The 14,306-nt window shown below is 44.6% G+C and overlaps 1 protein-coding gene across 1 annotated transcript in view; it reads right to left on the reverse strand.

Annotated features, from left to right (window-relative positions):
• The window catches only part of MEI1 (meiotic double-stranded break formation protein 1), a 61,192-nt gene extending 49,228 nt beyond the window's left edge, over positions 1 to 11,964 (reverse strand). The window contains exons 1-3 of the mRNA XM_058191665.1: positions 11,827 to 11,964; positions 9,945 to 10,068; positions 7,816 to 7,866 (exon numbers count right to left, since the gene is read on the reverse strand). Coding sequence (XP_058047648.1) covers positions 7,816 to 7,866; positions 9,945 to 10,068; positions 11,827 to 11,964 — 313 coding nt within the window. The remainder of the gene's footprint in view (positions 1 to 7,815; positions 7,867 to 9,944; positions 10,069 to 11,826) is intronic.
• Between the last annotated feature and the right edge of the window lie 2,342 nt (positions 11,965 to 14,306).

The raw sequence follows: 14,306 nt of genomic DNA on the forward strand, positions 1-14,306 counted from the left end.
TGATGTATAAATGTAACAATCAAATTTCAGAAGATAAAGAATTTGGTTTTATGTATCCTTTTACATATCATTCAAGAAAAACTAGCAGTGTATGTATGTGTTACAGAAAACAAGAGTGAGCTATTTTTAGACATTCTAGTCCATGTGAGAAAGGCATCTTAAACATGGAATCCCGATTCTTACCCCTGGTTAAGGACCTCTATTCAAACAGCCACTTGAAAGTGTGTGTGAATGTAAATATTTTCTGAGTATGCCTACCCATAAATGTGTTAGACAGGATTGTATTCTAGCCCCAATGCTTTTTAAGCTCTATATCTGTTCCAGGATCCTTGTATGCTCCAGACACTTACATGCCAAAGTTCATTAGATGTATTAATATTCTTTTATAAGCTGACAATATGGTTCTAATAGCGCGCTCTCAAATAGGCCTGAGAAGTCTGTTGCAAAGCTACCTGTAGTAGTGTAGTCTCAATTCTCTAAACATCAATAAAACCAAATCTAAAATTATGCTATTTAGCAAAAAAAAAGTAAGAAATATAACTGGCCACTTGATGGGAAGCCTACTGAACAAGTGTGTTATTTCACCTATTTAGGAGTGGCCTTTACCATTACAAGACCATGGGCAAACCATTCTAAAAGAATGATAAGGGCTGAGGCAAGTACCAAAAAATTATATACATTGTTTAATTAAAACTAGCCAGGCATCTTGACCCCCATATTGAAAGTATTTAGGACAATGCTGACCTATGGTACAAAACTGTGGGGCTATACAGAACCTATATAACCTGAACAAGTTAGATTTGTTTATTAGGCACCTCAGGGTGCCGTCAGCCAAACAGTGTCGACTGGCAGCCCCCAGGGGGAGGGCCTTCTCTGTGGGAGCTCCGACCCTGTGGAACGAACTTCCCCTCGGACTTCGACAATTACCTGACTTAGGACCTTTCGCCGCGAACTTAAAACTTATTTATTTCATATGGCTGGACTAGCCTGATTTTTATTTTTATTGGATGGGTTTTTAAAATTGTGTTATTTTACAGGGGAGTATGTTTTTTAACATTTTGGGCATTTAAATTAGTTTTTTAAGGGTTGTTTTAAATTATTGTGTGTATTTATATTTTATCTGCCTGTTCACCGCCCTGAGTCCTTCGGGAGAAGGGCGGTATACAAATTAAATTATTATTATTATTATTATTATTATTATTATTATTATTATTATTATTATTATTATTATTATTATTATTATTATTTTTATTATTATTATTATTAAGAATAATGGGAATTGACAAGAACCCATCAGCCGCCGCAGTCAATATTTACTCTCAAATGCCTCCCAGGCAAAGGGAACTTTTAAAGTGAGAGTCTTAGATATCAGTGCCGAACAGACATGGTATTGGCAAAAAAACCCAACAACTTTAAATTGGTTGGTTAAGAACAAAACCACTTTCCAAGTGAAAAATACCTGTAAATGAGTTTGACACAATTCCGAAGAAGGGCCTATTCTAGAGCAAGATTTGAGTTGCAGGATTTCCTGGTCAAAGATGGATGGTCATATGCTCTTGCATCATGACAGGTTATGTATATGCAGTGCCTCAGCCACTGAAGATAATTGCTCATGTTTTCGTTTGTCAACTATATGCCTGTTTTAGGTTTAGACACTTAACATCCCTACTTGAAAGAACAGCCCACTGGGACCTGAATTGCATATAACATGATTCACAGTTGACCAAATGAATATTTGCAAAATATTCTTACATTATTACATTTGATCATGCTGGAGTAAAATTATTAAATGTTTTTAGAGAAACTTGTTCTAGTAGTTTAAGACAGGGGTGAAATGCTACTGGATCAGACCGGATCTGGCGAGTAGGTAGCAGAGATTGGGTCTGGTTCGCCGATCCGGTAGCAATCGCTGGCTGGCCATGCCCCCAAACCAGTCCACGGCCCGCAGTCCAGCCTTCGCAAGCTGGACACCGGAAAGGCAGCTCGCCACCTGCTCGCCCTTCGGTCAGGGGCCGGGGCCCATTCCCCGAGGCCCTGGAGCCGCCACCTGCCTCAACCGGGTCAGGGAATGCACCATTTCCCAACTCCGGCCTTTCCCCGGAGCTGCTGCCCACTCGCTGCCCGCTCGTTGCCCGTTCGCCCTTCGCCTTTGGTCAGGGCCCAGGGATACCTCATTCCCGAGACCCCGGAGCCACCACCTGCTTGCCACCTGCCCCAACCGGATCAGGGAATACACCATTCCCCAACTCCGGCCTTTCCCCGGAGCTGCTGCCCACTCGCTGCCCGCTCACCGCCCGTTCGCTCTTCGCCTTTGGTCAGGGCCCAGGGCCCAGGGATGCCTCATTCCCCTGAGACCCCGAAGCCACCACCTGCTTGCCACCTGCCTCAACTGGGTCAGGAAATGCACCATTCCCCGACTGGCCTTTCCCCGGAGCTGCTGTCCACTCGCCGCCCGCTCGCAGCCCGTTCGCCCTTCGCCTTTGGTCAGGGCCCAGGGCCCAGAGCCCAGGGATGCCTCATTCCCCAGAGACACCACCTGCTTGCCACCTGCCTCAACTGGGTCAGGGAATGCACCATTCCCCGACACCAGTCTTGCCCCGGACCCGCCGCCCGCTCTTCCTTTGCCTTTGGTCAGGGCCCAGGATGCCTCATTCCCTGAGGCCCTGGAGCCGCCACCTGCCTCAACTGGGTCAGCGTCCAAAAGTTACTGGAGTCCCTTTCCTTGAATATGCCGCTGCCATGGCTGCTTGTTTCATGCACCAGCTGCGCAAGCGCACACCGTTTATTTCATTTATTTATCAGCGGCAGGTTGGGTGTGCGCTTGCGCAGCCGGCGCATAGAACAAGGTGGCATATTCAAGGAGAGCAACTCCGGTAACTTTTGGACGCTTGCCTTTCCTGGCAGCGAGCCGTTGGAGGAAAGTAAGTATATGCCGCATGGCGAAGGAAGAGCAGGCAGCGGCTCCGGGACAAGGCTGGTATCGGAGAATGGTGCATTCCCTGACCCGGTTGAGGCAGGCGGTGAGCAGGTGGCAACTCCGGGGCCTCAGGGAATGGGGCATCCCTGGGCCCTGACCAAAGGCAAAGGGCAAGCAGGCGACGAGCGGGCGGTAACTCCGGAGAAAGGCCGGAGTTGGGGAATGGTGCATTCCCCGACCCCGTTGAGGCAGGTGGCAGCTCCGGGGCCGCGGGGAATGGCGCATCCCTGGGCCCAGCCCCCGACCCAAGGTGAAGGGAGAATAGGTGGCGAGTGGGTGGCAAGTGGGCGGAGAGGCTGCAGCTGCAGGCATCTCGCAAAAAGGGAAAAGGCAGAATAGAAATTTTAAAAATTTTCCTACTGGGTTCTGTGGGCGTGGCTAGGTGGGGGGGGTGTGACTGAGTGGGCATGGCTGTGAGGGACATTGACCCACCCACCAAGCCACACCCCCACCAAGCCACCCACCAAGCCACACCCACAGAACAGGTAGCAAAAAATGTTAGATTTCACCCCTGGTTTAAGATGGTACTTTCTTTCATATGTCATTAAAAAAAAGGTCAACTGAATTACGTAGTTTTTACATAGAGAATTAACCAATTTAATTACTGTTTAAGGATCTTTAAGACATATATTTATGAGGAAAAGGATTCTCACCATAATAATTTAGGGAAGAAAGTTAAACAACTTTTGAACACAGAGATCTCTAGTCTGGAATTATATAATGCCTTTAATGTTTTAAATTGGTTCTTAATCACTCCAATGTGTGTGATGTGAAATTTTCATTACATTGGGTGAAGCAGAATTATTGAGATGAAATACTGGGTAAATTATTGACTTCTGGGATGAAAAAACAACAACAAATTATTCTACAAATAAGGAATTACAAATAAGGAATTACAAGATAAGATATATGCTTTCATAAAACATGATTAAACTTTTAGGATTAGAGTTTATTGAGAATAAGAATTAGAGTTTATTGAGAATTAGAAATATTTTTATATAATTTAAGCTGAATGTTATGTTGAAAAACAAAATATAACCCAAATCTAAACCTCAAAAGAAATTTACTGGCATTTGCATAGCACCTCCTGATACAATTTTGATTATTAACTGCTCTTATTATCACACAGATAATAAAGTAATTCAAGCTCAATCCGTCAGCATCCCGTCGAGGTCTCCCACGGGCCCTGTGGAGTGGAGGAGGTCATCTGGGCCGTTGGGATGTTTATTAGACCGGCTAGTTCTACCTTGATGTTCTACCTTGATGGTCTGCAGAAGAGATTATGCTCAAGGTCTGCTTTGAGAGCATTTATCCTGCTTTTATCATCTTGTTTTATCATCTTATCTTCTGTGGGCTCCACGTTTCCCGCCCTCAAAAATGACTGCTGTATTACCATCAGTGACATTGGACGAATTCTTTTTATGCCCGATATGAGATATGAGATATTCTCCGTTGGAACTCCGTCGTCTGCGAGGTGCCCCCGCCTCGCAGAAATGGCCCTCTACGTTATCGGGGGCCTATCTTAATGACGGGTTTTGGGACCCAGAGAGATGGCATGCATCGAAGAAGAACCTTTGGGGGTTTTTAATAGGTTTTTAAATAAGGGGTTTTTAAAGGGGGGGAGGGGAGTGACGGGTAGGGGGAGAAGCCCGTCAGGGAGGGTATGTCCAGTCCCAGCGCCGGCTCACGGCATCACTTTATCTGGTCCGAAGACAGGGGGGGAGGGGGGTGTTCCGAGCGTAGAGTGTTATTCCATCTGTACGGTAAGTGGAAGAGGCAGATATGGCGGAGGCAAGGGGCCGTATCGTTCATTGGGAGCACGTGGTCGATGTTTAAAAGCGATCACGGGCTCCGGCCCCTCAGTCCTTACTCGTTCCCCGGATGGTAAGGATCCTCAGAGCTTGGGTCTTCGACTGATGTTATGCAATGCCCGGTCCGTGGCTAATAAGGCTCCCTTGATTTGTGACTACAGGGGTGGGGGGGGTGGCGGTTGTGATTAAAGAAAGCCTAGAGCCGAGGGAGTCCACTGTGCCTCAGATAGCTGGCTGTGAATCCCTCCTTGTGAAGTGGGGCCATAGGAATCAGATGGGCTTGTTGATCGTGTACCTGGCTCCTTGCTGCGTGACTACAGCCCTGCCTGAGCTACTAGAGGTGCTTGCCGGGGTGGTGGTTGAGATTCCCAGACTTTTAGTCATGGGGGATTTCAACTTGCCATCGGCCGGCTTGTCATCAACGGTGGTCCAGGAATTCCAGGCTTCCATGACGGCCTTGGACCTGATTCAAGTAACTGATGGCCCCACACACACTGGGGGAGGCACACTAGACTTGATTTTTATCTCTGGACAGTGCTTTAATGATCTGGAAGTAGGAGATTTAGTGATAGAACCGGTGTCACGGTCAGATCATTTTCTCCTTCGCCTAGACTTTCGGACCGCCGCTCACCACCGCAGGGAGACGGAGCCAATGTGTTGGTTCCGTCCCAGGCGCCTGATGGACCCTGAGAGGTTCCAGACGGAGCTTGGGCCGTTCCCTGAGGATCTTGCCCACGGCACGACTGAAGAACTAGTCACGGCTTGGGAACAGGCCGCGGCTGGGGCTTTGGACCGTGTCGTGCCTTTGCGGCCTCTGACCCGGCGTAGATCTCAATTGGCTCCTTGGTTCTCCGAGGAGCTGAGGGAGATGAAACGCCAGAGAAGACGCCTAGAGAGCACCTGGAGGTCTAGCCGTTCCGAGGCTGATCGGACACTAGTGAGGTCTTTTACCAAGACCTATCTAGTGGCAATGAGGGAGGCGAAACGTTCTTACGTTTCCACCCTCATTGCATCGGCAGATAACCGCCCAGCCGCCCTGTTTCGGGTGGTCCGTTCCCTCCTTCATCAGGAGGGACGGGATGACCCCTTACAGGGACGTGCCGAGGAGTTTAACGGTTATCTATACGATAAAATCGTTCAGCTCCGGGATAGTCTGGACCAAAATTGCGATGATCCAAGCGGGATGACGGAGCCTCGTCTTGTTGAGGTTATTTGGGATGAGTTTGATTCTGTGGCTCTCGAGGACGTGGACAGGTTGCTGGGGAGGTTACATGCAACCACATGTTTACTGGACCCGTGTCCCTCCTGGTTAGTACTGGCTACTCAGGAGGTGACACGAGGCTGGCTCCAGGGAATTATAAATGCTTCTTTGGTGGAAGGGGTTTTCCCCGCCGCCTTGAAAGAGGCGGTGGTGAGACCCCTCCTCAAGAAGCCTTCCCTGGATCCAGCTATTTTGGGGAATTACCGTCCAGTCTCCAACCTTCGCTTTGTGGCGAAGGTTGTAGAGAGTGTGGTTGTATGGCAGCTTCCCCAGTACCTGGATGAAACCGTCTATCTAGACCCGTTCCAGTCCGGTTTCCGGCCCGGTCATAGTACAGAGACAGCTTTGGTCGCGTTGGTGGATGACCTCTGGAGGGCCAGGGATAGGGGTTGTTCCTCTGCCCTGGTCCTATTAGATCTCTCAGCGGCTTTCGATACCATCGACCATGGTATCTTGCTGCACCGGTTGGAGGGTTTGGGAGTGGGAGGCACCGTTTATCGGTGGTTCTCCTCCTATCTCTCTGACTGGTCGCAGACGGTGTTGACAGGGGGGCAGAGATCGACCGCGAGGCGCCTCACTTGTGGGGTGCCGCAGGGGTCGATTCTCTCGCCTCTCCTGTTCAACATCTATATGAAGCCGTTGGGTGAGGTCATCAGTGGTTTCGGGGTGAGTTACCATCTGTACGCTGATACGCAGCTGTACTTTTCCACCCCGGACCACCCCAACGAAGCTGTCGAAGTGCTGTCCCGGTGTCTGGAAGCTGTATGGGTCTGGATGGGGAGAAACAGACTCAAGCTCAATCCCTCCAAGACGGAGTGGCTGTGGATGCCGGCACCCCGGTACAGCCAGCTGCAGCCGCAGCTGGCTGTCGGGGGCGAGTTATTGGCCCCAATGGAAAGGGTGCGCAACTTGGGCGTCCTCCTGGATGGGCGGCTGTCGTTTGACGATCATTTGGCGGCCGTCTCCAGGAGGGCTTTTCACCAAGTACGCTTGGTTCGCCAGTTGCGCCCCTTCCTTGACCGGGATGCCTTATGCACGGTCACTCACGCTCTTGTCACTTCCCGTTTGGATTATTGCAATGCTCTCTACATGGGGCTGCCCTTGAAGTGCACCCGGAGGCTGCAGCTAGTCCAGAATGCAGCTGCGCGGGTAATAGTGGGAGCAACTCGTTGCTCCCATGTAACACCAATCCTGCGCGGCTTGCACTGGCTTCCTGTGGTCTTTCGGGTGCGCTTTAAGATTTTGGTCACCACCTTCAAAGCGCTCCATGGCTTAGGGCCCGGGTACTTACGGGACGGCCTGCTGTTACCTCATGCCTCCCACCGACCCGTACGCTCACACAGAGAGGGTCTTCTCAGGGTGCCGTCCACCAAACAATGTCGGCTGGCGGCCCCCAGGGGCAGGGCCTTCTCTGTGGGAGCTCCTACGCTCTGGAACGAACTTCCCCCTGGATTACGTCAAGTGCCTGATCTTCGGACCTTTCGCCGTGAGCTGAAAACGCACTTATTTATTCAAGCGGGACTGGCTTAATATTTTTAAATTTTTAACTGGGGTTTTATTATTTTAGGGTTCGTAATTTTTAAATTTTAAATTTTTTAATGTTGGCCATTTTTTTCTAATATGCTCGGTTTTAAATTGTTGTTTTAATTGTATATTTTTTATGTTTTTTATCTTTTGGCTGTACACCGCCCTGAGTCCCTTGGGAGAAGGGCGGTATAAAAATTTAATAAATAAATAAATAAATAAGCTCCCCATTTTATATATACCTTCAATAAGTAAATCCAGGATATTGCTGTCTTCTACAATTTGTAAGATTCCTATAGAAGTATATAGATTAAGAATCATCTTTTGGGGAAAAAATAATTATCATTCTTAAACAAATATTTTGGCTGCAATCTTCACTGCACTTACTAAAGAGGAAACATAAATATATAATCATGATGCTATTGCTTTAGGGTAAGCAGCTTTATGCAGAATAAAGAAAAAGAGCAACAATAATAAATCTATATACTATATACACACACACACACATACATACACAAACCCAAAAAGGGAAATGTAGCTAAATCTAATTGCATTGCATCAACCTAATTTACTATCTCTCCATACCTTTTAATCCTTGAAAACCACCTCACCTTCTGTCATAGCTATACACTAATACACATAGCCTTTTGTTTTTTTAAAAAAATTGTCAACTTCTTTCTATTTAGGAGCTTATAAATTGTAAATTGTCATTTACAATAATTTATTACTTTCTTTCTGTCCTTTGGTACTTTAATTTTCAGATCCATTCTCCTCATTGCATCATTTATCTAATCTTTGCTGTAAGTAATTCATATTCTCAGGTATTACGATGTAATCTTCTGTATATACATTCCTCTTGCTATATATTCTATCTCCATAAATACATTGAAGAACCTTATCTTACTCATTGCTCAGTATTAAAGAACCATTCGTCAGGAATTCCAGGTATTTTCATGCATAATTCCTTCCATCTTATATCACTTTTATCTCATTCAGCAAGCAGCCTTCACATTCCATAAATCCGTGATGGCGATCCTATGGCATGTGCGCCGTTGCCAGCTGCTCTTCTGGTTTCTGGTGCCCCTTGCGAGTGCCGGAACACCGGAAACCAGAAGACCAGCTGGCCAGCCCACATTGCAATATAGCCTATGTCAGTGATGGCAAATCTTTTTGGCACCAAGTGCCGAAACCTGAATCTGTGTGTGCTTACAGGCACAGGAAACCCAAAGACCAGCGGGCCAGTGCGCATGCATGTGCTGGCCAGCTGGTCTTCTCGTTTCCGACACTCCAGCATGTGCATGCATGCATGCATTCCGGTTTCGGCACTCGGTACTAAAAAGGTTCGCTATCACTGCAATAAATCAAGGCGCTTCATTTTATATTACACTTTCTCTGAATCAGCACATTTACAATTAGCTTTCTTTCCTATATTTATATATTTTTCAATAACCTGCTAAAGAATGAAGCCTTGTCTGAATACCCTATTAATAATTCTTAGAAAGGGATGAACGAAGAATAAAGAAAATTAGAGGCCTGTTAACTTGGATGTTCTTGATTAGCAGAAGGTATGAGGTTTCCCAATTACCATCTTTAGAACATGCTAAAATAAATATTGCCACATATGATTTAACACCAGATTCAGGAAACATCTTGCAGTTTCTTATAGAACAATAACCTACTAATTACAATATGTGGGAGAGGTATCCTTTTTTAAAATCGTATTTAAACACACTTTATGTGTTCAAAATATTGAATAACACCACAACAGAAGTAAATATATTGATTGTGGATTACTAAAAACAAACACATACAAATGTACCAGGATATATATAGTTCATTCTAAGCATTCAAATGATTTAACATAAATTAAGAAATTTTAAAATGGCCCTAAAAATTAAACCTACATTATTAATAGCACTTAGACTTATATACCACTTTACAATGCTTTACAGCCTTCTCTAAGTGGTTTACAGAGCCAGGATATAGCCCCCAACAGTCTAGGTTCTCATTTTACCAACCTCGGAAAGTTGGAAGACTGAGTCAACCTTGAGCCATTGGGAATCAAACTCTGGCAGTCAGTAGAATTATTGACTGCATTTTACTGCATTTTAATCACTGTGCCACCATGGCTTTTAATTAATACAATCTCCTCAAAGGCCACATCCTTTATTCTTATTCTTTTCCCTGTGATATTTTTCATCACAGAAGAAAAAAAACTAATTATGTAATAGAAAATCAACTATGGTATTTAAAATGTCTATTTTGGCCAAACACCTCATCTTAGTCACTCTGATTCACAAAATAAATTGTGCTGAAAAAATTAAATTATTCTTGCAGAAGAACATGTTGAATGTGTCTAATGTTCTCTTACCAAACAAAGTTGCTATAAAATAAGCACATATTCTTTCATTCTGAACGAACAATGGGATGACTCTTGTTGCATGCTGAGTCAGAACATCTCGGAGACAAGAGACCACATGCTTCTTGCGTATTAGCTAAACGTTAACAAGAGAAAATTACAAAAATTGTTAAGAAGAAATATAAGAATTCTCCTTAATTCTCCTGTAAGCCTATATTCTTACTTTTTGAGCCAAAAACTGTTGATTTCCTTTGAAAGGATCAAAGTAGTGAAAACTTCAGAATTTTTCCCCTATCTTCTGCCTTATTTACCCATTTTATATCCAACACATCCTTGCACATAACAATCAATCGTATAATCTAGTAATCTCAACTGAAAAGTTTTTATATACTTTAGATGGCTATTTGATAAAGGATGTCCTAACTTCTCTCACAAGCCCTATGGCTGAAATGAAGGCAAAGTCATGGAGACATGGCAGAAAAAAGATATTGTCAAGTCAAATTTGTACCATGATAGTTTTAAATGGAGAAAGTCTCAATGAATGTCATAAAAAGCAAAAATAAAGTTACATTTGAAAACAAATAATCTTAACAACCATAGCAGCATTTCCATGATCAGATGATCAAAATTCAGACACTTGGCAACCGGCTCATACTTATGACAATTGCAGTGTCCTGAGATCATGTAATCACCTTTTGCCAGATTCACTTAACAACTGTGTTACTAACTTAACAACTGCAGTGATTCACTTAACAATTATGACAAGAAAGGTCATAAAATGGGATAAAACTCACTTAACAACTGTCTTGCTTAGCAACAGAAATTTTGGGCTCAATTGTAGTTCTAAATTACCTGTATTCATTTTAATTTCTAAAATGACTTTATTCTACATTCCCCTTTTTGATTCCAATAGAGGAAAACAACTAAGAGCAAAAGTCCATCAATTGTACAAAAGATCAACTGTAGCTGTATTCATTGCTCTAATAACTTATTAATTTATTATTTATAGACTGTTTGTTATTATCTATTAAACCGTTGTTTAGTATTTGTATTAAACACAGTAGCAGATTCAGGCAAGTTTCAGGAACAGAGAGCATACAAATTTAAAAGTTGGATCACATGTAATGCAAAATATAACATACTCTCATATTTTATGCAAGAAGTGAATCCCAAGGAAAATGTAGTACTTAGGAAGTAAACATAATTAGGACTGTGCTGTAAAAAGTATGGGTATATTTGAGAATAATTTGGGCTTTTTAATTTCTCATACAGTATGAAAACTATATTATCATTATCACCTGCCATTTCAACCCTGGGCTAGAACTCAGAAATACACAATCCATGGAGGCCAAATAATTTCCATACTCCAAGACCTGCCAGGGTTGGGTGCTTAATCACTGGAGGTTTTAAAGAAGAGACTGAACAGTCACTTGTCTGAAATGGTATAGTGTCTCCTGCTTGAGCAGGGGGTTGGACTAGCAAACCTCCAAGGTCCCTTCCAGCTCTATTCTGCTTGATTGATTATGTTACTACCATTACTCTACCTACATGTCTTCTTTCTCATCCCATTTAAAAAGGATCATTTCATAGCTAAGAGTTAGTAGTGAGCAAGTAAATGCTGGTTTTATGTACTGTTGCTATTCCAAAGAGAATATATTTGTTTCCGAATGTATGAACTTAAAAAAAACTTTAAAAATGACCAAACACAAATACACACATCCAAACCAGCCCACTGTTTGCATTTGAAGCTGATTCTTTGAGCTTAGAACGGGAAAGAGGAATTGTGAACTAAGGCGGGGCAACGACGAGTGACGACACGAAGAGGAAAATGGGGAGCGTTATTCAGCCTCCCAAAGAGTGCCGCGGCTCAAAGCAATCGCCCTGGCGCACATACCGAGACTCCGTCCTCCTTCAGCGTCTCAATGGCGCAAGCCAAGCAGAGCGGCGAAGGCAAAAACTCCAGCAGCCAGTGAGGGTCGTGCCGCGAGTGAAACCGTTCGCACACTAAGGGCTCTGAGGCGAAGCCTGCCATCTCGCCGCCTCACGTGCTCCTCCATACACGGTGGCAACTGCAAAGAAGATGCGACAAATTTGGCGGGATAGTTTAACGCAAGCGCACTGCAAAACCACCATATGTTGCTATGGGGATCCCGATGAAGGGCTCCAGGCCAGGGGAATCTTGCTTTCCACACTAGCTCTTTATTGTGGTGGCTGTTGCTCCATCAGTAGTTCAGCCTGATGTTTGATTGGGGTTGTGTTGATTTCTTAGATGTTAAGGGTCCCTCCCCCTGTACGAAGTGATACTATTACCCATCATTCCTTGCTGTCACATTGCAAATCTTTCTGTTTCAAGTCAAAACAGCCATACCTGATTTCCAAGATGATAATAAAGTCTAAATACACACTGAGGATTCTTTTAACCTGGTTAGAATAAATAGGAAAACACTACTTTAATGGCTTAAGCATGTCTCCCTAATGAGCTGAGGACAAGATGAAGGTAACATCATAACGACCATAGCAGGGAAAAAAATGGTGTCAGAGCATATTTGTACTTTGGATACAAAGTCACACAACAGGATTATAACTAAAAGCTTCATTTTAATCCAATATATAGGATTTTATTTAAGAGGTTCATTTTAATGTTTTTATTTTTCAATATATGTGTTAATTAAATATCAAAGGATTACATAATAAACAATATTTTAAAGCATATTTCCTCAGAAATCCAATGTGCTTCACTTGTTCCACAAACATCTCTAAATACTGTAGGAATTTAGCACCCACCCCCCTCCTAGAAGAATGAAATATTCTAGGAAATATTTTAAAAAGCAGAATATTATACCTTCCTGGATGAGAAATGGAGAAACATATTTTAAAGACAAAGGAGCTCCCTGCAACTTCCTGACTCCCCCCCACCTTTGTCAATGGGCCATTAAAAGCCTCAGCTAAGCTCACTCATTCTCCCCACCTTTGTCAATGGGCAATTAAGGCTTCAACCAAGCTCACTCAATCCCCCCATGATTTGCAACACAATACAACTGAAACTCACCACATGGCAAGGCTCAAGCAAGCTTGAGAGACAGCCAGCAAGGCTAGCTAAGACCCCCACCCCCTGGGAGTCTGACAACCAATCAGGATACTCTTCCTGTGCCCCAGAAAGGTCAAAGCTCAGAAAAAGCATAAAACCAGGGAGCACACAGGATCTCAGGCCCTTTTCTGTTCAGGAACTCAAGCCATGTGATCCTGACCACCATTAAACCATCTTTCCAAGCAGCCTCCATGTTTCCAGTGTCTTTGTCCCCACTTGGAACTGAACCCAGATGGATATTTCTTCCAACAATTGGCACCCCAGATGGGACTCCAAGCTAACCTAACCAATGGACCTGGCCCAGGTAAGCCTCCCTTGCTAGCAGCAGACCCATTGAGTCTGTGGGTAAGTTTTCCTGGACCTTGGCCATTTGGAACTAGGTTTTAAAGGGGTTTTGAGTGTTGAGCTCAAAGACTGCTTGGAAAGAAGGTGAGTACCTCTAAATTTTAATTTTAAGCATGGAAAAGCATGGGAAATATGTGTATGCCTGCATGTGTGGGAATGAGAACCCTGCTCCCAATCACAGCTGGATCTTGCATCCTCTGTGCATTTCCTAACCGCAGAAAGACCAAAAGTCTGGAGAGCATGGGGGTTTTGCCAGAGCACAGGACCTTCTGTTAGGGAAGGAAGAAGTGTGTGTGTGGGATTCCACCTAAGGAAACAGTCTGATTCCACCTCTTTGAGCAACCTCTAGCCGCACCTCTGCCTACTGCTAGCTCCACCGAGCCGTGACCGGTAGGATAGAGAAAGCAAGGGGGGGAAGCCAAACGTGGAACTTTGTGTTTATTGGGAACGGAAGCCGAGCGAGAGGAAAGTAAGTGTGAATGAAGCAATTAAGAGAGTAAAAAAGGAGAAAAGGAGAAAAAAAAGGAAGCAGGAAATCTGCTTGGGGCCCTGGATGCCCGGAGGCTGCCAGTACTGCCTGGTATGCTAAAAAGGAAGCAGGAAGCAGTGTTGAGGAGGTGCTCGTACCTACTGGCAGGGCAGTAGGTCCTCTGGGATCACCTTTTGATCCAAACCGAAGCTCCTTAACAGGAAGGTGCCCATACTTCGACAGAAGGGAGTCGAAGTCCTTCCCAGAACTTTTTTTTCTGAAAACTGTAGGAGGATCCACCCGGCTAAGCCAAAGTGAAAAATAAAACCTCACATCGGAGAGGGAAACATGGGAAGCAGTAGCTCGAGGGTGGAGGGAAATCCCCTGGAAAACCTGCTGGGGGCCTGGAGTGCCCGGAGGCTGCCAGTTTTACCTGGTATGCGGAAAAGAAATTGAGGAAATTGTGTAATAA

The sequence above is a fragment of the Ahaetulla prasina genome, chromosome 7 (assembly GCF_028640845.1).
Source record: "Ahaetulla prasina isolate Xishuangbanna chromosome 7, ASM2864084v1, whole genome shotgun sequence".
NCBI classification, from domain to species: Eukaryota; Metazoa; Chordata; class Lepidosauria; order Squamata; family Colubridae; genus Ahaetulla; species Ahaetulla prasina.